This window comes from Coregonus clupeaformis, chromosome 37 (genome assembly GCF_020615455.1).
Source record: "Coregonus clupeaformis isolate EN_2021a chromosome 37, ASM2061545v1, whole genome shotgun sequence".
Classification (NCBI taxonomy): Eukaryota; Metazoa; Chordata; class Actinopteri; order Salmoniformes; family Salmonidae; genus Coregonus; species Coregonus clupeaformis.
The window spans coordinates 16725917-16747928 of record NC_059228.1 but is presented as its reverse complement, the minus strand read 5'-3'; the positions used below and the strand labels follow the sequence as shown (position 1 = coordinate 16747928).

At 44.0% G+C, this 22012-nt stretch overlaps 1 protein-coding gene across 1 annotated transcript in view; it reads right to left on the bottom strand.

Annotated features, from left to right (window-relative positions):
* Window positions 1-3682: 3682 nt before the first annotated feature.
* The window catches only part of LOC121553248 (1-phosphatidylinositol 4,5-bisphosphate phosphodiesterase epsilon-1-like), a 33325-nt gene continuing 14995 nt past the window's right edge, over window positions 3683-22012 (bottom strand). Inside the window, exons 10-31 of the mRNA XM_045211562.1 lie at window positions 21785-21907; window positions 21383-21519; window positions 20540-20778; window positions 20396-20457; window positions 20105-20270; window positions 19656-19763; window positions 19435-19551; window positions 19010-19168; window positions 18719-18848; window positions 18024-18148; window positions 17649-17766; window positions 17327-17485; window positions 16784-17077; window positions 16279-16442; window positions 15850-16111; window positions 9073-9191; window positions 7245-7373; window positions 6845-7105; window positions 6344-6502; window positions 5885-6109; window positions 5288-5483; window positions 3683-4543 (exon numbers count right to left, since the gene is read on the bottom strand). Of these exons, the coding sequence (XP_045067497.1) occupies window positions 5289-5483; window positions 5885-6109; window positions 6344-6502; window positions 6845-7105; window positions 7245-7373; window positions 9073-9191; window positions 15850-16111; window positions 16279-16442; window positions 16784-17077; window positions 17327-17485; window positions 17649-17766; window positions 18024-18148; window positions 18719-18848; window positions 19010-19168; window positions 19435-19551; window positions 19656-19763; window positions 20105-20270; window positions 20396-20457; window positions 20540-20778; window positions 21383-21519; window positions 21785-21907 (3451 nt within the window). The 3' untranslated portion in view covers window positions 3683-4543; window position 5288. The remainder of the gene's footprint in view (window positions 4544-5287; window positions 5484-5884; window positions 6110-6343; window positions 6503-6844; window positions 7106-7244; window positions 7374-9072; window positions 9192-15849; window positions 16112-16278; window positions 16443-16783; window positions 17078-17326; window positions 17486-17648; window positions 17767-18023; window positions 18149-18718; window positions 18849-19009; window positions 19169-19434; window positions 19552-19655; window positions 19764-20104; window positions 20271-20395; window positions 20458-20539; window positions 20779-21382; window positions 21520-21784; window positions 21908-22012) is intronic.

Here is a 22012-nt window from a genome sequence, read left to right as displayed (position 1 = left end):
CATGCTTTCAGTGTAATGATTGAAGACATGATGATTAAAACAGGGTTTCCCAAACTCAGTCCTGGGGCCTCCCCTGGGTGCACGTTTAGTTTTTTGCCCTAGCGCTACACGGGGGAGGGGGAACCTGTCCTAAACAACAGTTATGTTTTGCTCCGGTAACAGTGACAATACGCTAACCCTATATTATTTTAAATTAAATCAAATTTAAAAGTTGTTCTACTTGTAGTTATTACATCTGTATTTCTTAGTACTCCTACCAAGACTGTACCTAGTGGATGGTTTGCGTACGTGCCTCTCCAATCTCACACTTCCCCTACTGTTGCTGTTTTTTCTCTCAATTCTTTAGGAAGGATGTCAAAGTGTGTGTGTGTGTGTGTGAGAGTTCAGTTGAATTCTGGTTGTTATTGTGCCATTGTAAAGTGTTTCTAGTGAACACCACTTCAACAGGTGCAGTTTAGAGCACAGGACCGATTTAAAGCACTCTACTTTTGGAAGTGCTGTGTGCCAAACCAGGTGTCCTTACAGGGTTGGGGCTATTTCCATTTCAATTTGGTCAATTCAGGAAGACAACTGTCATTTCAATTTTCCTCAATGATTTTCTGTGAGGAAAATGTGGATTTGGAATTTTTGTTTACTTAATGTAAACAATGTTCAGAAAGCTGTATGTATGGAGGCCCTGGTGTGACATTGGTTATATTGACTATTTGACTTACATTGGTAATGTGATGATTTTAAGCTGCATCATATTCATTTGTTATTAAAAGTAATAGCCTAGTTAAACCAGTCTGACCACGGCTGTGTGAATGGTGAACGCAGCATTCAATCTGATTTAACTACTAGGCTAATATACTAATGCTGCATGTTCAATTCCTACACCTTCAGTGACTGACAAAACATTTCTAGGGGAGTTTCTATGTTCTAGCATTTTCCCAAAAGCATGTATTGTACTCCTCTGGCTTTCTAAAAACATATGGAATCCATCAATGGGAATGTTCATATCTTATTGTTTGTATTTAGGCTAATATTCTAAGAATGTTCATGTCAAGGGAGTGTGTGCTTGATTGTTGATAGTATATCAATATTGTTGATGAATAGACTAGTTATTCAATTAAGTGTTATTTGACAGTTAAGTCAGGTTAAATTGCTCTCCTACCTGTGTGCCTAGCTTGGTTATGACATGGCTCAAGAAACAGCAAGAACAATTCTTTTTATTAAAGGATCTTTTTATTTAATTTTTTTCATTATGCAGCTTTAAATGCAAAACCTGAACAGGGTTAAATGAAAACTATCATCTCTTTGCTGTGTTTTATTTTTATTTTACAAATACAAAACAGTTTTCTGGGTTCCTGCACTTGTATGATTTGAGTTTGTCTGCTGTATGTATTTTGCACTGATTTCAAAATGACAGCTGAACAAGGAGTTCTATTGTTGTGCTAGTGGCTTTGTAATAAAATTTTTAACTTTATTGATCAAGTCCTTGTATCAGTCATCACAGCGGTTTGGTGTCAAATTCAAGTCTGTCATTGCAGAGATTCATTGTTAGGAAATACAGTGGGGAGAACAAGTATTTGATACACTGCCGATTTTGCAGGTTTTCCTACTTACAAAGCATGTAGAGGTCTGTAATTTGTATCATAGGTACACTTCAACTGTGAGAGACGGAATCTAAAATAAAAATCCAGAAAATCACATTGTATGATTTTTAAGTAATTAATTTGCATTTTATTGCATGACATAAATATTTGATCACCTACCAACCAGTAAGAATTCCGTCTCTCACAGACCTGTTCGTTTTTCTTTAAGAAGCCCTCCTGTTCTCCACTCATTACCTGTATTAACCGCACCTGTTTGAACTCGTTACCTGTATAAAAGACACCTGTCCACACACTCAATCAAACAGACTCCAACCTCTCCACAATGACCAAGACCAGAGAGCTGTCAAAGGACATCAGGGATACAATTGTAGACCTGCACAAGGCTGGGATGGGCTACAGGACAATAGGCAAGCAGCTTGGTGAGAAGGCAACAACTGTTGGCGCAATTATTAGAAAATGGAAGAAGTTCAAGATGACGGTCAATCACCCTCGGTCTGGGGCTCCATGCAAGATCTCACCTGGTGGGGCATCAATGATCATGAGGAAGGTGAGGGATCAGCCCAGAACTACATGGCAGGACCTGGTCAATCACCTGAAAAGAGCTGGGACCACAGTCTCAAAGAAAACCATTAGTAACACACTATGCCGTCATGGATTAAAATCCTGCAGCGCACGCAAGGTCCCCCTGCTCAAGCCAGCGCATATCCAGGCTCGTCTGAAGTTTGCCAATGATCATCTGGATGATCCAGAGGAGGAATGGGAGAAGGTAATGTGGTCTGATGAGACAAAAATATAGCTTTTTGGTCTAAACTCCACTTGCCGTGTTTGGAGGAAGAAGAAGGATGAGTACAACCCCAAGAACACCATCCCAACTGTGAAGCATGGAGGTGGAAACATCATTCTTTGGGGATGCTTTTCTGCAAAGGGGACAGGACGACTGCACCGTATTGAGGGGAGGATGGATGGGGCCATGTATCGCGAGATCTTGGCCAACAACCTCCTTCCCTCAGTAAGAGCATTGAAGATGGGTCGTGGCTGGGTCTTCCAGCATGACAATGACCCGAAACACACAGCCAGGGCAACTAAGGAGTGGCTCCGTAAGAAGCATCTCAAGGTCCTGGTGTGGCCTAGCCAGTCTCCAGACCTGAACCCAATAGAAAATCTTTGGAGGGAGCTGAAAGTCCGTATTGCCCAGCGACAGCCCCGAAACCTGAAGGATCTGGAGAAGGTCTGTATGGAGGAGTGGGCCAAAATCCCTGCTACAGTGTGTGCAAACCTGGTCAAGACCTACAGGAAACGTATGATCTCTGTAATTGCAAACAAAGGTTTCTGTACCAAATATTAAGTTCTACTTTTCTGATGTATCAAATACTTATGTCATGCAATAAAATGCAAATTAATTACTTACAAATCATACAATGTGATTTTCTGGATTTTTGTTTTAGATTCCATCTCTCACAGTTGAAGTGTACCTATGATAAAAATTACAGACCTCTACATTCTTTGCAAGTAGGAAAACCTGCAAAATCGGCAGTGTATCAATTTGTTCTCCCCACTGTAGACCAAAGGATACAGCTATAGCACCGGGAACGTTTAATATAGTAATATCACAGTAATACAATAGTAATATCACAGTATTGTACACTAGCAGTAATTTGTTTTGAGGGATGACCGAGGAAATCGTCTGTCTGATTATTTGAGTCTGACCATGGGAGATTCTCAATGAAAATGATCGGAGAGGTTGAGAGTAGAAGAAGTTCAGGAGAAAAAACTAACAAAATATAATTATTGTAAAATTGACTGTCCATAAAATGTATATAGTAAGTATAAGCTGGAAGTAGAGGCCTAAGCATTGTTGTTCACTAGTTTACTCCAATTAGGGAAAGGGTGGTGGGGTTGGAAAGTAATAAAGGGGAATATATTTTAAAAAAAGGATATGTATGTATATGTATGTGTGTATGCATGTATGTGTGTGTGTGTGTATATATATATATATATAAATAAAAAAACATGGGGGATTGGAAGTGATGCAGACAATTACATTGATGGAAGTTACAATCTATCTGCAATATTAAGCTGATCTACCCCCTAAAGAAAAATAAAAATAAAGAAAAAACGATAACAAAATAAAGAAAACAAAAACGATATAAAAAATAGTCCTTCCTCTCCTTCGTGACCCGGAATCCAGTAAGTGGTCGGCATATGTAGGAGTGTCAATTTGTTAATAGGTGAACGAAGCAGTTTGGCTCCTCTCCTCGACTGCCACCACCGGTGGAGGATGCTTGGGTGTATCCTATCGCAGAAGTGTTTTGAAATCAGCCACACCCCCTTTGAAACAGCTGTTTTCTCGGAGGGGAAAAGCATGCACACAGAAAAAAATGATATGCAACTTATTTATCCTTTTGTCAATAAAATGTCTAGCACAACTAGCATTTTTTAAAACCACTTTACACATGTATTTTGGGATTCCAACTTTGTAAACGTCATTTGCCTGATGACAAGCGCATTTATTTCCTGTTTTCCTCTCCTCAACTCGAAAAGGAGGCGAGGAGAGGATGCGAGGAAATCCAATTGAGATTCTCCACATTTCCTCCAGCCACTTCAAACTTGCCAGGTTGATGTCTGCTGGTCTGTCCTACAGACAATGTGATTCCACCTCTGTAAACATAATTTGCCTGATGACAAGCGCATTTATTTCCTGGTTTCCAATCCTCGAAAAGGAGGCGAGGAAATCCAATTGAGATTCTCCCCATTTCTGTTATGCATTTGATTGGGGAACTAATGCAAGTCTTCAATAAATTCACATGCTGATAATGTGCCATTTCCAGCTCTAGGTAGATGTAGATTAGGTTTATTGCCTGGTCCAAGTCACATCAGACACCCAGGAGTTGCTCCAATTCCACCTGTTTCCAGTGTCAGCCCATCTTGGAAATCTTTAATTAGACTGCCTGAAGGGAGATCAACACACAAACATTATATTACAAGCATACATTAATACTCTCAATTGGACAGTCGATAGCAGAGAACATAAGAGATTACTTTTTACACTTCAGTCTGGTTCCCAGATGCGAAATTGAATGGTTCTCTGCCCCAAATGACGATGCTAGCGAGGTTGTTTAGCTGTAAGTAAGGCGGTAGACTTGGATTTGGTTGGACCATTGGTTTAGTCAGAGAAACTCAAGAGAGGGTTGGACCATGGAGTTAGTTAGAGGGCGCAACACTACATCTGTCCCATTATGGCATCTGTCCCATTATGGCATCTGTGAGACCATAGACAGCGCCATCTCAATTTTGAAGTAGTCAATTTTCTTCTTCTTTATGAGTTGGTAAACAAACTGAAAGGGGTGCATACTGCCTCCTGGAGTGTGTTGTCTGGACAGTTATAAAGCCAAGGTTGGCGATTTACTGCCACCTGCAGTTATGGAATGTTTGCTCACAAGTATAATTCATTGGCTGATCCGTCCTGATGACCTAGATGGAATTGTTAGATCCTTCCTTAACACATAGGAAGTCCCACCCAGTTGACTACTTAAAAATTGTGAAAGTCCTCAATGGCGCGCTGCCCATGCTAAAACAGGCTTTTGGGCACTAGAGTCCTCTATCTATCTCTATGAGTTGGACATAGAGATCCTATAATTCACTAAGAATACACTGTGTGTGTAGTAGAACAGTTATAAAGGAGAACCACTAACGTCACTCTCTGGTTTCATTCAGATGCAGACAGCACACTGCCCTCTCGTCCTTGCTGTGCACCACCTCAGAGCAGGCGTGAGCCCCGATCCATACGGCCCGGCTCCGGCCTGTCAGTCGTTTCAACTCGTTCGCCAACGATATTCCTTTCCGCCGATCCTCGCGAACAGGTCTGACACAGTCTTCACGCTGAGCTGTCTGAGGACATTAAAGCTGTTAGTTATGGCCAGCTACTCCAGAGAAATAACCCCAATTTCGGTCATTACAAAATAGTGGGATTTGTTAAGATTTTGAGACATTTGCAAACTGTTCTTTTGATTGGGTTGGTCATGCCATCTTAAACACAGCAAACATTTTTACCTAAACATATTTACAGTTACTGACAAATTCAATACATGTGGCCCATGCAGGACATCTCATTCATTTGGCTATCAACAACACCTGAAGTATCTCACACACACACACACACACACACACACACACACACACACACACACACACACACACACACACACACACACACACACACACACACACACACACACACACACACACCCCTCATCACATACAGAATGTCCTCATCCTATGTATATCCTCACCTCTTTTCCCTGAGCCTGCTCCCTGAGTCTGAGGATGAACTTCCCCTGACCCCTCCACCTCCCCTGGGCTTGGAACACACAGTCCTGGTCCAGGAGGATCCTCTGGGTGGGTCTGGCAGGGAGCCTGCGCCCCAGGGGTTCCTTGACCACCTCCTCTATCAGAATGTAGTCGCTGGCGTTGTCCGCTGACAGCAGGAGGCTGGACTGTCTGGCTTTCCTCAGTGTCTGCAAGTGAAATGGAGATCAGGTACACGGTTAAAGGCATGATCTGTAATTTGAACAGCCTGCCCCTGCAACTTTGTTTGGTAAGCTAAGGGATGGGGTTAGTGAAATGTAACCACGCCCAAATTCATAGATTGAGCTTCATAGACTGGTGCAAGGATGGACAGTCCATTTGATTCTCCAATGACACTGAACATCTAAAAACATATCAAGAGTGCCTGACTCCCATATGCTTACCTGTTGGATGAGGTCATTGCCTGTGATGTGTCTGGGAGCTCTGAGGGTCACTGGTGATTGGTCAGGAGACACTCCATGTACTTCCACCAGAAAGGAATCGTCCTCCAGTCCACAGCTTACGTCCATCTCCTCTAAAACTGGCTTCTCCTCATTCATAGGCTGAAACAAAGGTGAATAGTAAACGTATGGTTAAGATTGAGTCTTTTTTAGAGACATCAACAACAGTTAATTCATATCTGCAAAGAATGGCATAATTGGCGCATTCCACACATTGAAAGGAACAGAGTCAGCTGCAGCGCAGCGCCCCCAGTGCAGTTTTTGGGGTTGAACAAGCTGAACAGGTTGAGTAGATCAAAGACAAAAATGTCCAATATAATTAGAATCCATGCTCTGAAGCAACACAATTTAGAAACTGTGCAATGACTTTACCAATTGAAAGTCATACATTTGGTCATAAGAGAACGGAACAGTGATTTTGAGTAGGTTGAAATACAACCTGACCTTTTCTCTTGTTTTGAGGCACACTCTGCCCAGGTAGCCTTCGTCAGGGTTCCAGCTCTCAACAACCCTGAGTATCTCCTCCTCAGGCCTGATGATCCTCTGCAGGAGAGGCCTCCGAACCTCCCCCCTCTCACCCCGAGCCTCCCCCCTCTCACGGGGCAATGCCACCCTCTCTTCCATCAGGAAGCAAGAAGAGAAGGAGAAGCAAGTGGAGGAGGAGAGGGATGGAATGATCTGGGAGGCAGAGAGGGATGGAAGGATCTGGGAGGCAGAGAGGGAGAGAGAAAGAGAGATTAAGCATTATATTGGTGCAGCTGCACTGTTAAAATGAATCTCGAAGATCCAAATGTGTAGAATGCAGAGGTACAGTACATGGTGAAGTGAAAAATGCCATGCTCACATTGTGTAGGAGCTCTCTGGCAGTGGTCCTCTCACTCACATCCACCACTGTGAAAGGCTCAGGCCCAGGGACTCCATGTACGGTGACCCTGTACTGCACAGCAGCCCTACGCTCCTCTGTACTAAAAAGCTGGGAGACACACACACACACACACATACAGTGTCATCGGAAAGTATTCAGATCCATTGACCTTTTCCACATTTTGTTATGTTACAGCCTTATTCTAAAATTGATTATTTAAAAAAAAATCCTCATCAATCTACACACAATACCCCATAATGACAAAGAGAAAACAGGTTTTTAGAAATGTTTGCAAACGTATTTAAAATAAAAAACAGAAATACCTTATTTACGTAAGTATTCAGACCCTTTGCTATGAGACTCGAAATTGAGCTCAGGTGCATCCTGTTTCCACTGATCATCCTTGAGATGTTTCTACAACTTGATTGGAGTCCACCTGTGGTCAATTCAATTGATTGGACATGATTTGGAAAGGCATACACCGGTCTATATAAGGTCCCACAGTTGACAGTGCATGTCAGAGCAAAAACCAAGCCATGAGGTCGAAGGAATTGTCCGTAGAGCTCTGAGACATGATTTTATCGAGGCACCGATCTGGGGAATGGTACCAAAAAATGTCTGCAGCATTGAAGGTCCCCAAGAACACAGTGGCCTCCATCATTCTTAAATGGAAGAAGTTTGAAACCACTAACACTCTTCCTAGAGCTGGCCGCCTGGCCAAACTGAGCAATCGGGGGAGAAGGGCCTTGGTCAGGGAGGTGACCAAAAACCTGATGGTCACTCTGACAGAGCTCTAGAGTTCCTCTGTGGAGATGGGAGAACCTTCCAGAAGGACAACCATCTCTGCAGAACTCCACCAATCAGGCCTTTATGGTAGAGTGGCCAGACGGAAGCCACTCCTCAGTAAAAGGCACATGACAGCCAACTTGGATTGAAGTATTTGGCCTGAATGCAAAGTGTCACGTCTGGAGGAAAACAGGCACCATCCCTACGGTGAAGCATGGTGGTGGCAGCATCATGCTGTGGGGATGTTTTTCAGCGGCAGGGACTGGGAGACTAGTCAGGATCAAGGCAAAGATGAATGGAGCAAAGTACAGAGAGATCCTTGATGAAAACCTTCTCCAGAGTGCTCAGGACCTCAGACTGGGGCGACGGTTCACCTTCCAACAGGACAATGACCCTAAGCACACAGCCAAGACAACGCAGGAGTGGCTTCGGGACAAGTCTCTGAATGTCCTTGAGTGGCCCAGCCAGAGCCCGGACTTGAACCCGATCGAACATCTCTGGAGAGACCTGAAAATAGCTGTGCAGCAACGCTCCCCATCCAACCTGACAGAGCTTGAGAGGATCTGCAAAGAATGGGAAAAACTCCCCAAATACAGGTGTGCCAGGCTTGTAGCGTCATACCCAAGAAGACTCAAGGCTGTAATCGCTGCCAAAGGTGCTTCAACAAAGTACTGAGTAAAGGGTCTGAATACTTATGTAAATGTGATATTTCTGTTTTTTACTTTTAATAAATTAGCAAAAATGTATAAAAACCTGTTTTTGCTTTGTCATTATTTGGTATTGTGTGTAGATTGATGAGGGGGGAAAAACAATTTAATCAATTTTAGAATAAGGCTGTAACCTAACAAAATGTGGAAAAAGTCAAGGGGTCTGAATACTTTCAGAAGGCACAGTACAGCGTGAGTTTAGTGGTTACTGCAGGGCTGAATCAAAATCCTGCACACCCTGTAGCTCTCCAGGACAGGAGTAGGAGAGAACCCTGCACTACACACTCACTACACACTATAGACTACAGACTCACCCATGACGCAGGCCGTGAACCTGCTGTTCCACTGTCTTCAGATGTACGGCTGTAGATGAACAGACTGGAGACTGGCAGGGCCTCATTGTGCTGATTCCTCAACTGCACGTGTCTGTATCCTACCACACACACACAAACAGTTTGAAATAATTGCCACTGTTAGTATTGGGAATATAATGCTCTCATTTGACAGCATTGCAACTTTTTCTGCCTTTCTTCTAGTTTTGTTTTACCCATGCTGTCTCTTGAAAGTGAACTTGATATGGGCATAGAATTTCTACCAGTTTTGTGTGAATTCAATTAGCTAATCAAATTTTAAAAGTTGTCTTTATCTTCAGTTTTCCTGTAAAGTATAGAATGATTTCAACACAGACTGTTTTATTGGACAGCAGGAGGGAAAAAACTGTACAAATACGACCTACGCAGATCGATCAAGATGACAAGACACAAGTATAGGGACAGAGTGGAGGAGCAACTCAGCAGGTCGGATACGAGGCGTATGTTGAAAGGGCTTCTAACGATCACAGATTACAAAAAGAAAGCCAGTCACGTCGCGGACACCAACACCGCCCTGCCGGACGAGCTAAACACCTTTTTCTCACACTTCGAGCAAAACGACTCTGAGCTGCCGAGGAGAGCCACTGAGGACAATGAGGGCTAAGTGCTTACAGTCTCCATGGAGGACGTAGTTAACCCTTGAAAGGCTGCCGGCCCAGATGGCATCCCTAACACACCCTCAGAGCATGTGCTGACCAGCTAGCTGTTGTGTTTTCGGACATTTTGTTATGTACACTACCGGTCAAAAGTTTTAGAACACCTACTCATTCAAGGGTTTTTCTTTATTTTTACTATTTTCTACATTGTAGAATAATAGTGAAGACATCAAAACAATGAAATAACACATATGGAATCATGTAGTAACCAAAAAAGTGTTAAACAAATCAAAATACATTTTATATTTGAGATTCTTCAAATAGCCACCCTTTGCCTTGCTGACAGCTTTGCACACTCTTGGCATTCTCTCAACCAGCTTCATGAGGTAGTCACCTGGAAAGCATTTCAATTAACAGGTGTGCCTTCTTAAAAGTTAATTTGTGGAATTACTTTCCTTCTTAATGCGTTTGTGCCAATCAGTTGTTTTGTGACAAGGTAGTAGGGGTATACAGAAGAGAGCCCTATTTGGTAAAAGACCAAGTCCATATTATGGCAAGAACAGCTCAAATAAGCAAAGAGAAAAGACAGTCCATCATTACTTAAAGACATGAAGGTCAGTCAATACGGAACATTTCAAGAACTTTGAACGTTTCTTCAAGTGCAGTCGCAAAAACCATCAAGCGCTATGATGAAACTGGCTCTCATGAGGACCGCCACAGGAAAGGAAGACCCAGAGTTACCTCTGCTGCAGAGGATAAGTTCATTCGAGTTACCAGCCTCAGAAATTGCAGCCCAAATAAATGCTTCACAGAGTTCAAGTAACAGACACATCTCAACATCAGATGTTCAGAGGAGACTGTGTGAATGTTATGGTGTGGGGGTGTTTTGCTGGTGACACTGTCTGTGATTTATTTAGAATTCAAGGCACACTTAACCAGCATGGCTACCACAGCATTCTGCAGCGATACGCCATCACATCTGGTTTGGGTTTAGTGGGACTATCATTCGTTTTTCAACAGGACAATGACCCAACACACCTCCAGGCTGTGTAAGGGCTATTTTACCAAGAAGGAGAGTGATGGAGTGCTGCATCAGATGACCTGGCCTCCACAATCCCCCGACCTCAACCAAATTTAGATGGTTTGGGATGAGTCGGACCGCAGAGTGAAGGAAAAGCAGCCAACAAGTGCTCAGCATATGTGGGAACTCCTTCAAGACTGTTGGAAAAGCTTTCCAGGTGAAGCTGGTTGAGAGAATGCCAAGAGTGTGCAAACCTGTCATCAAGGCAAAGGGTGGCTATTTGAAGAATCTCAAATATAAAATATATTTAGATTTGTTTAACACTTTTTGGGTTACTACATGATTCCATATGTGTTATTTCATAGTTTTGATGTCTTCATTATTATTCTACAATGTAGAAAATTGTAAAAATAAAGAAAAACCCTTGAATGAGTAGGTGTTCTAAACCATTTGACCGGTAGTGTATATATTTGTTGTATTTCTTCCCCCCCTTTTCCCCAATTTCGTGATATCCAATTACGATCTTGTCTCATCGCTGCAACTCTCCAACGGGCTCGGTTGAGTCATGTGTCCTTCGAAACCCGCTAAACCGCGCCTCTTAACACCCGCCCGCTTAACCCGGGAAGCCAGCCGCACCAATGTGTCGGAGGAAACATCGTTCAACTGACGACCGAAGTCAGCCTGCATGTACCCGGCCCGCCACAAGGAGTCACTAGAGCGCGATGAGCCAAGTAAAGCCCCCTCGGCAAACCCTCCCCTAACCCAGACGACTCTGGGCCAATTGTGCGCCGCCCTATGGGACTCCCGGTCACAGCCGGGTGTGACACAGCCTGGGATCGAACACGGGTCTGTAGTGACGCCTCAAGCATTGCGATGCAGTGCCTTAGACTGCTGCGCCACTCGGGAGGCCCCGTTTTTGGACATTTTCAATCTCTCTCTAGCTCAGGCTGTTAACCCCACCTGCTTCAAGATGTCCACTGTCATCCTCGTGCCCAAGACAGGGAAAGTAACTGAACCAATACAGACCTGTAGCACTCACTTCCGTCATAATGAAGTGCTTCGAGAGGGTAGTCAAAGACTACATCACCTCCTCCGTCCCCGACACACTCGACTCTCTCCAGATCCACGGATGACACAATCACCCTCGCACTGCACTCTGCCCTCACCCACCTGGACAAGAGCAACGTGAGGACTACAGCTCGGCCTTCAATATCACAGTGCCCTCTAAGCTCACCACAAAGCTCACAGTCTTGGGACTGAACTCCTCCCTGTGCAACTGGTTCCTAGACTTCCTGACGGCCAACCCCAGGTGGTGAAGGTGGGCAACAATACCTCCTCCACACTGATTATCAACACGGGGGTCCCACAAGGGTGCGTCCTCAGTCCCCTCCTGTATTCCCTGTATACCCACAACTGCGTGGCCTCACACAGTTCCATCTCCACCATCAAGTTTGCTGACGACACAACAGTAGTAGGCCTGATTACCAACAACAACGAGACGGCCTACAGGGAGGAGGTAGGCATTCTGAAGGTGTGGTGCCAGGTAAACAACCTCTCCCTCAACGTTAGCAAAACAAAGGAGCTGATTGTGGACTTCAGGAGGAACCAGGCTGGGCACGCCCCCATCCTCATCAATGGGACTGTCATGGAGACGGTCAAAAACCTCAAGTTCCTCTGCGTACACATCTCCGAGGTGCTGAAATGGTCAAACCACACGGACACCGTGGTGAAGAAGGCATGACAGCGACTCTTTAACTCTGGAAGCAACGCAAGCACAATAACTGTTAGTCGGGAGCTTCATGAAATGGGTTTCCACATTTTTTTTCCTCAGGTCTATTATTGAACTATCAAGGTCCCCCTAAAACGACTTGTTAATAGCTCTGCCAGTGTTTGTAGTTCCGGTGTCCTTGCACAAACAAAGAAGATCATTCCTAACAGAATAGTTTGTGCAGGAATTAGGCTCATTATAGCAGCATCTAGGCCTTCATTTCCATTCAACAGTTAGGCTGTACCCCATCTAAATGAAAAAAGGGGAACTTCACATCTTTCATTCACTCTTTCTGTAACTTGAATCTTACCTTACATTTTATTAAAATAATATCACAAATGAATTTAAACAGATTTTTATATTTTAAATGCATATTTAAAGTTATACTGTATATATTTTTTTACTTGCAGCTTTAATGTAAATATGCAGTAGAATCGGATGTAGACATTTTAGTTGAAATATCCCAACATTTGAACTAAAACAACAATGGCCTTACAGACATTTCCTTAGGATATGCATGGATGCAATGACGCAAAACAAACGTTTGCGCTGAGGTAAATACTATGTAGGCTATGTATAGCCATAGAATCAAATCAGATCCATAGTCTAATTCATTACTATCTTAATTCTTGCAAAACCAATTGAAAAATCTGAAATAATGGAAAACCTTTGCCCATAATTGCTCGCATAAATTAATACTTTGGAAATGCTTTGGACTCATAACCAGTAGCCTAAGTGAAATCAAATGTATTATTGTATGAAATATGGATTAAAATGATATGCAGTGGTAGGCTACAACAACTGAACGCTATCAAATGCAACATGCCTACCCCCAGAATAAAAATTAAAGTATAATTAATTATATTCTGTTTTGAAACAGGGTTACAGTATTTTGAAAATGTCAGTTACATTTATTGCACACCAAACCCTAAACTGTCTGACGATACTCAAGACTGAAGCCTACCTACACAGAATGACATTATTCTGGAGGAAAAGTGGAGAGAAAATCCAGGTGCACTAAGTCTTGAATGGGCATGTGAAGACAAATAGGTCTGGGTCATTTACCTACATATATCCTCCCTATTTGTTTACATGTGCGTGGCCATTCACTTAGTATATGCCCATTCAGTTTGCATATGGTGCTCATTCAGAGGCATTTCAGAATTGTTAAAGCTATAGTCCTTCATTAAAAGAATAACAAAGAGGCCACCCCACCACTGTTTTGGTAAAAAGCTGAGGGATGGGCCTGGAGAAATGTAACCATTCTCAAATTCATAGACAGACCTATGGATGCAATGATTGACTATCCATGACATCAAAATGATAGTTTTAACCATGTTTTGAGGCTATAGTGTTTGTATTTACATTGTACAAACTTTGGAGGAAAACACGCTTATACAGTGGGGAGAACAAGTATTTGATTCACTGCCGATTTTGCAGGTTTTCCTACTTACATAGCATGTAGAGGTCTGTAATTTTTATCATAGGTACACTTCAACTGTGAGAGACAGAATCTATAAAAAAAATCCAGAAAATCACATTGTATGATTTTTAAGTAATTAATTTGCATTGTATTGCATGACATAAGTATTTGATCACCTACCAACCAGTAAGAATTCCAGCTCTCACAGACCTGTTAGTTTTTCTTTAAGAAGCCCTCCTGTTCTCCACCTCATTACCTGTATTAACTGCACCTGTTTGAACTTGTTACCTGTTTAAAAGACACCTTTCCACACACTCAATCAAACAGACTCCAACCTCTCCACAATGGCCAAGACCAGAGAGCTGTGTAAGGACATCAGGGATAAAATTGTAGACCTGCACAAGGCTGGGATGGGCTACAGGACAATAGGCAAGCAGCTTGGTGAGAAGGCAACAACTGTTGGCGCAATTATTAGAAAATGGAAGAAGTTCCAGATGACGGTCAATCACCCTCAGTCTGGGGCTCCATGCAAGATCTCACCTCGTGGGGCATCAATGATCATGAGGAAGGTGAGGGATCAGCCCAGAACTACACGGCAGGACTTGGTCAATGACCTGAAGAGAGCTGGGACCACAGTCTCAAAGAAAACCATTAGTAACACACTACGCCGTCATGGATTAAAATCCTGCAGCGCACGCAAGGTCCCCCTGCTCAAGCCAGCGCATGTCCAGGCCCGTCTGAAGTTTGCTAATGACCATCTGGATGATCCAGAGCAGGAATGGGAGAAGGTCATGTGGTCTGATGAGACAAAAATAGAGCTTTTTGGTCTAAACTCCACTCGCCGTGTTTGGAGGAAGAAGAAGGATGAGTACAACCCCAAGAACACCATCCCAACCGTGAAGCATGGAGGTGGAAACATCATTCTTTGGGGATGCTTTTCTGCAAAGGGGACAGGACGACTGCACCGTATTGAGGGGAGGATGGATGGGGCCATGTATCGCGAGATCTTGGCCAACAACCTCCTTCCCTCAGTAAGAGCATTGAAGATGGGTCGTGGCTGGGTCTTCCAGCATGACAACGACCCGAAACACACAGCCAGGGCAACTAAGGAGTAAGAAGCATCTCAAGGTCCTGGAGTGGCCTAGCCAGTCTCCAGACCTGAACCCAATTGAAAATCTTTGGAGGGAGCTGAAAGTCCGTATTGCCCAGCGACAGCCCCGAAACCTGAAGGATCTGGAGAAGTTCTGTATGGAGGAGTGGGCCAAAATCCCTGCTGCAGTGTGTGCAAACCTGGTCAAGACCTACAGGAAACGTATGATCTCTGTAATTGCAAACAAAGGTTTCTGCTTTTCTGATGTATCATATACTTATGTCATACAAAATCATACAATGTGATTTTCTGGATTTTTGTTTTAGATTCCGTCTCTCACAGTTGAAGTGTACCTATGATAAAAATTACAGACCTCTACATGCTTTGTAAGTAGGAAAACCTGCAAAATCGGCAGTGTATTAAATACTTGTTCTCCCCACTGTATTTTGGGTTCTGATGGGTTACGACAGTTGAACTAAGCTCATGAGGCATTTATAAGTTATATTCTCCAAGAATCAATGGGTATATATAATTTATTTACAAGTCCAAAAATGGATGTAGCAACTAAGGATTCTAGCTTTAATGTTAGGAAAGAATGTACACCTACAGCCACACTCACAGCAGGTGTTCATGTTTGAAATGTCTCGTGACAATTAGTCTCTTTTCATCTGACTGTAGCATTACCAGGCTTGGGTCTTCTAATAAAAAACACACTCTTTGTCTGTGTGTGGAAGATAAGTCACAGATGAAATTGTGTAGTGTGTGTCTTTGTGTGTGTTTTTTCAGAGTGTGCGCATGCACAAGTCTAGTGTGTGTACTTACCTGTCCGGAGTGCTCTGAGTGATATGATTCTCTGAGCGGTGGTCTGGGAGCTGTTGTGTTCCACCACAGTAAAGCGTAGGAAGGCCAGGTCAGCCATGAGCAGGGGGAAGTGGAAGCTCTGGTTCCAAATGGGGTTCAGGGGGTTACGGTGGACAGGTTTGGTGCGGAAGTGACACCCGTCAGCCTGCATGCCCAGGATGTCTACCTCGATGCATGGACTGCCTGCTGTAGTCCCTGGGCATAGATTCTGACCAGAGATTATCTGGAAGGAATGGAAAGAGAGAAGGAGGGGGGAGATAGGAGAGAGACACAGATAGAGAGAAAGACGTCAAGAAAAAACATGTTGCATCAGATGAACTGACCGAGGACCACTAGCTAGTTGTTGTACACATGTATACATCCAATCCATTACCTCTGCTATGTACTCACAGTGAGAGACAACAGGGCGGGGCTCATGCCCTCTGGGTCTCTGTCCAGGGGGCAGAAGTGTCCGTAGAGTGGGCAGCTGGGGTCCCACAGGACCGGGGGCTTCAGGACGTACCCACAACCCCTGTTAGGCTCAAACATGGCGGCGTTCAGCTGCAGGGGTAGGTCTGAGTGAGGGTGAGAGTGAGAGAGAGGAGAGAAATATCTTTACTTTCAGAGAGACTCAAAAAGAGGTTTGTGCTCCAACAACTAGACTTTCAGACAGAATGCCATTTTCAAGAAGCATGTTGTGCTCCAATTTCAATTGACTTCTCTGAATCAACTTCTGAAATATTGAATTCGCCGAACCCCTTGTCCCTTCATACTTTTGACTGAATGCAGACAGGGCCAACTCATTCTGGCAATAGGCCAAACATCGGTTCCTCACATGAAGCTAGCCAAATTAATTTAACTTTTGGCATAATGAAGCAAACTTGACTTAGTTGACGACTCCTAGCGTCTAGCTCACCATCGGTCTGGTAGTTGAGAGCGACCAGCTGTATTCCATGCAGCCAGAAGAGTAGGGGACTGGGGTTGGTGGAGTCGATACGTGTGGCTGCCGGGTAGGTCCGCAGGAGCTGGGCGCTGGTGTGTTGGATCAGCTTCCGGGAGTAGCGGCGACACAGGCGCTTGGCGGCGTTCTCATTGACTGAGGAGACGTTGTAGCACTTTGGGGTGTGGATGATGGAGCTAAGGGAGGCGTTACAGGTGTAAGGAGGGGAGGTGTGGGATTCTTCCCAGTTGGGACGGGGGCCCTCTGATGCTGTTCCTTCAGATTTAGGGGGAAAGGGTTATGAGAGAAGTGTGTGTAAGAGGTATGTATTTGTGTGTGTGTGTGTGTGTGTGTGTGTGTGTGTGTGTGAGACACACTGAACGCAAAGGGTTTATCTTATCAACTTTCAAATATATCCAAAAGATGTCCAGCCTGTCTAGGAAGAAGTAGCAGAACCTTAGCCATTGAGTTAGAACTGAGTGTTGATAGATAGGCATGGGGCAGAGAAGAGTAGCCTACCTCTCCCTGGGGTACGCATGACTGTCGATGGGTCCCCTGGAACACCTTTCCCTGGATCTTTCCCAAAGATGGACCTCCTTCCCTTTCCTCTAGGAGAAAGAAATTCCTGTCTCTCTTTTCTCTCCCTGGGAGACTCAGATGTAGTGGGGGTGGATAGACCTGGGACACACACGGACTCATACCTTTACAAGGAGATCTCACAAGTCAGACAACTGTTTCAGGGATATTACATTAACCTACTATCGTGAATGTGTGACTGGAACACAAGGCTATTTACATTGTATAGTTTGTTTATAGAAGATGACATAATGAAAGGAAGGACCTGGGAATTTGACAGCTTGGCAGTAGATCACCAGATCCGATAGCTCCTGGGCTATCTGGCGTCCTTCCTTCTTGCTCCGAGGCAGCTTGAACTCTTCCTCCAGCTCCTTGCCAAATACCTGTGTGTGTGTGTGTGTTTGTGTGTGTTTGTGAGAGTGTGTGTGTGTGTAAAAATACAAACGAGGCAAAACTCTTTCAGACAAATACCAACAATATCCATGCTGAATATTTATTCTTAACCCATGTCTCATGATGTTATTAATCAAATATAATGGGAGAAACTGGTTAATTAAGAAAAATACCAACAAGATAAATACTTTTGTATTTCTACGTCTACTGGATCCTGCCGCTGAATGGAGATGGAGGATAAACTCACTTCTCCTTTGTTGTCAGTAGATCTCTTGCATTTCTTCATCTTCTTGGGGACTTCGTCACTGTGTTTGGTCTGTAACTTCTCCCCTGACGAAGACTTTCCCTCCGGCCTATCCTCCAAGATATTATCTGTATCAACGTAGACATTCCCAGCCAAATACATTATTATTGCAGTCTAAACAAAAACACACATTCATGCAGTGAAATATAATTTGAGGTTTTCAGTGACAAATAACTATGTAACATTCAAACATGTGGCCAAAAACGATTGGCTTTCAAGCAATCTCTTGTTGTTTTTGACCCACTTGGTAATCAAATTGAGTATCAGTGGGTACTCATTTAGTAGATAAGAAGCTTTCCAAATGTCACAACGCCCTCGTGCAATGGACACATAGTCACACAGACAGTGTACTAGAGCACAGCACAAACAGAGCACAAACCTATTCAGCAACAGGACAACAAGCATGCTGTGGAATTGTCAAATCTTAAGTGATTCATTTGATTCTTTTTATTACCTTCTTGGACAGAAGAAGCAGCAGATAAAGCCAGGGCATCAGCTACAGAGGAAGAGTGAGTAGGGGGTCAAAGGTTAAGTAGAAGAATTGGGATGATCAACAGTATTGCTGTTTGAGGGCATTATGAGGGTGTGACGACTATAAACTGGCATACACTGGGATGCTATTGGTTTTGTGATCATACCATCAGATAGTGATTCATACTCATAGTCGTATTCATCCTCATCCTCTTCTTCCTCCTGTTCCTCATTGGTTGGGAAGGGAGGAGGCATCACACTACTGGCCTGAGCATGCATCTGGGCCAACTGGTGAGCCTGTATCAGGAAGAGTCATTTATGACAATCTTATTTCCTTCTAATTACGTATCAGTGTACCATCATTTTGAGGTACATATAGCACATTATATAGATACAGGACTGGATCAACAACTGTTAAGAGAACTTTTGGTCAGTGTGTTCCTTATCAGTGGCCTTGCCTTCTGTTTGAGGATGTCCACCGGCGTCTGGTGATCTTTCAGCTTCTTGTTCTTGAGGAGGATTTTTCCCCTCAGTTGCCATGGTGACGGCAGCAGCGGGTCGTCCAAGAAATCACTCTCGAACAGGAACTTTGTCACCAGTTTATCCCCAAACACAGTCTGTTGAAGGACAACACAAACACACCATCAGAGTTCTAAACTGTTCTGAGGGGAAGAAGGATCAATAATGATTGACTTATTAAAGGCAATGTACAGTATGTTGCGGGTGGCGGTTCCCTAACTCTATGACTAACCTGAACCCTTAACCTAACCTCACCCCCTCTCCACTTCCTTTCGTAAAACACCAACGAGCATCAGAAAGAGCCCATTTCACATCTCAACATTTCAACACTGAACTGGACAGGACAGTAAGTAGGCCTACCCACCTTGAAGATGTCGGCCATCTTGCGTTGCTGCGGCAGGGAGCAGTGATTCTCTATGGACAGCATCACAGGTAGGTCAGAGGTCACGAAGGCAGAGCGGTTCACCGCCTCCACCACATCCTGCAGGAACGGGAGATTAACTCAACTCAATAAATGAAATTCAACTCAATTCAGCTCAACCCAACTCAACTCATCTCATCTTAGTTAAACTAAATTCAACACACCTTGAAGGGTATGCGGGTAGTGAGGGTGTGTCCATGGTAGATGATCGGCATGCCATCGTCTCCATCCCAACAGTCTAGTTCAACACTCCTGCATCCCTGGAGGAGCACCTGAGACAACAACAAACCAAACAGTAATGTGGACACCTGGACACCTGGACACAACACCTGGACACCTGGACACAACACCTGGACACAACACCTGGACACCTCTATGGCTTGGATCAGAAGGTTTGGATCTCTTGATGTAATTGGCTAAGGTGTTGGACTGACAGACGCAAGGACCTGGGTTCAAATCCTGGTAGGGCTACCCCCCAAATTCACAACAATAAAGGCTTTTCACTGACAGTTTATCACCACAACAGCTGTATTGCTGTACACTCAATCGGTTTGAGTAAATATTACATGGAGTGTTATCCCCGTCAGGGTAATACCAGTGTTCTGATTGTCACCTGGCTGTACAGCTCCACAGACGACCCTCCCTTGAGTTGGTGTGCGGTCAGGTAGGTGTTGTGTGATGTAGCAATGTAGTAGTATGACAAAGGGTACTGGAGCTCTTCAACATTCAGCGGAGACTCTTCCAGTTTGGAAGCAGAGTTGTCCTTGTCCATCAGATACCTTATAGCAGGGGAAAACCAACCTGGGTCATTCCTGAATTGGGGTACTTTTTGGCTCAGTTGATAAGAGCAGGGTCATGGGTTCAATTCCCGCAGGGATCACAAACACATACAAGAAATACTGACCGGGCAAATCCCTCAAAGGACATCCAGCCAATCTGACGCAAAGTGGCAGATGGTTCAAAAGTCTGGAACACACAACACATTAATTCAGTGGAAGATTGTCTGCCAAAGGACACACACACACACACACACTTCATCGTCACACACCTGGATGATTCTTAGGACTTCATCATGCGAGTGGTTCTCTCCCTGACAGTTGACCAGGAAGTCGTTGAGGTGCATGATGGTCATGCCCAGAGCTCCCAGCGAGACACTCTCCACACCAGTACCATTGGTCACGATGCTGGCTGCAGCTATGGCGTCTGAAATATGCTTCTGATTGTCTGACATGTGTCTCTTGATCCGGATGGAAAGACCAAGGTCCAGGCCGTTACGCGTCAGAAGGTCTAGTATGGGGGGAAATACAAAATAAAGACATTTACACTTGACTTCAAAGCAAATATGAGTAGCTCAGTTTATTTACATACACAGCCCTGATTGGCTGATAGGATGGTCTAGAGCCCATCCCCTTACACAGATGAACAGTCATTGGTCTATTATAATCAGATCAGATTGTGACGTCATGATCTGGACCAAAAACTCCATCCCACCTGAACAGGCTGAAATTCAAGGCATTCAAATAAACGTCTGTGTTATTTCGACCTCAGTGTCGAAATATAAAAAAACAGGAATATCAAGTTTTTAACTGCACTACCCCTTAAAGGGCTTTTCACACTGCACAGACCGTCTTAGCCTAGGGCTGAGAGCTTCCTGTATGTTTGTAGTTTGAAGACTGATATATCCTAGACTGGTCCCAGATCTGTTTGTGCTTCTCTCACCAACTCCAGTGGTCCTTGACATGCCAAGCATGATGATGTAGCACATACAGATCTGGGACCAGGCTTCATTACTCCGGTAGAATCTAAATGGAATTGACCCCAACTGGGCAGGTAACTCACCCAGGAAACTCACCCAGGTAACTCACCCAGGAAACTCACCCAGGAAACTCACCCAGGTCTGGTTGTATTCCTGTGACTGTGTCGTCGATGCTGAGGTGAGTGTAGAGAGGAGCAGGCTCAGAGGCAGACTGAACACAGGGCACAGCATGGGCATCAAACACATCCTTCAGGTCCTTACGACTCCGGATACTACACACCAACATGGGAACAAAAAGATGGAGGCCCCAATTCACTCATTTGTAGATAATGTCAACTTCCTAGGACATGCTGGTGCAAATCAAACACACTACTGAAAGCCCTATCTGGAAATCCACAATCTGCCATTGATTAAATAGTGGCTATTTTTTACACTGGGAAAATCATAAGGAATGTACATCTCACTGCTGTAACAACAGTTAATGTATTACACAATAATACAGTATAGATAGATACATGTTGAGTTAGAGGAGATTACCTGAAGGACTTGAAGAGCTCAACAAACTCAGTAAACCTCATTGTGCCATCTGACACCATGAGGTTCTGGAAGCTCTTTGATTGGCTCTTACCCCGGCTAGGTAGTGTCTGATTTGGCCTATTACTGAAGCGAGAAGCCAATGAAATGTTATGTGTACTGAATTTCAGCACAAACATCAGCACACCAAAATTAAACATGAAGCATATGCACGCACACACACACGCACAC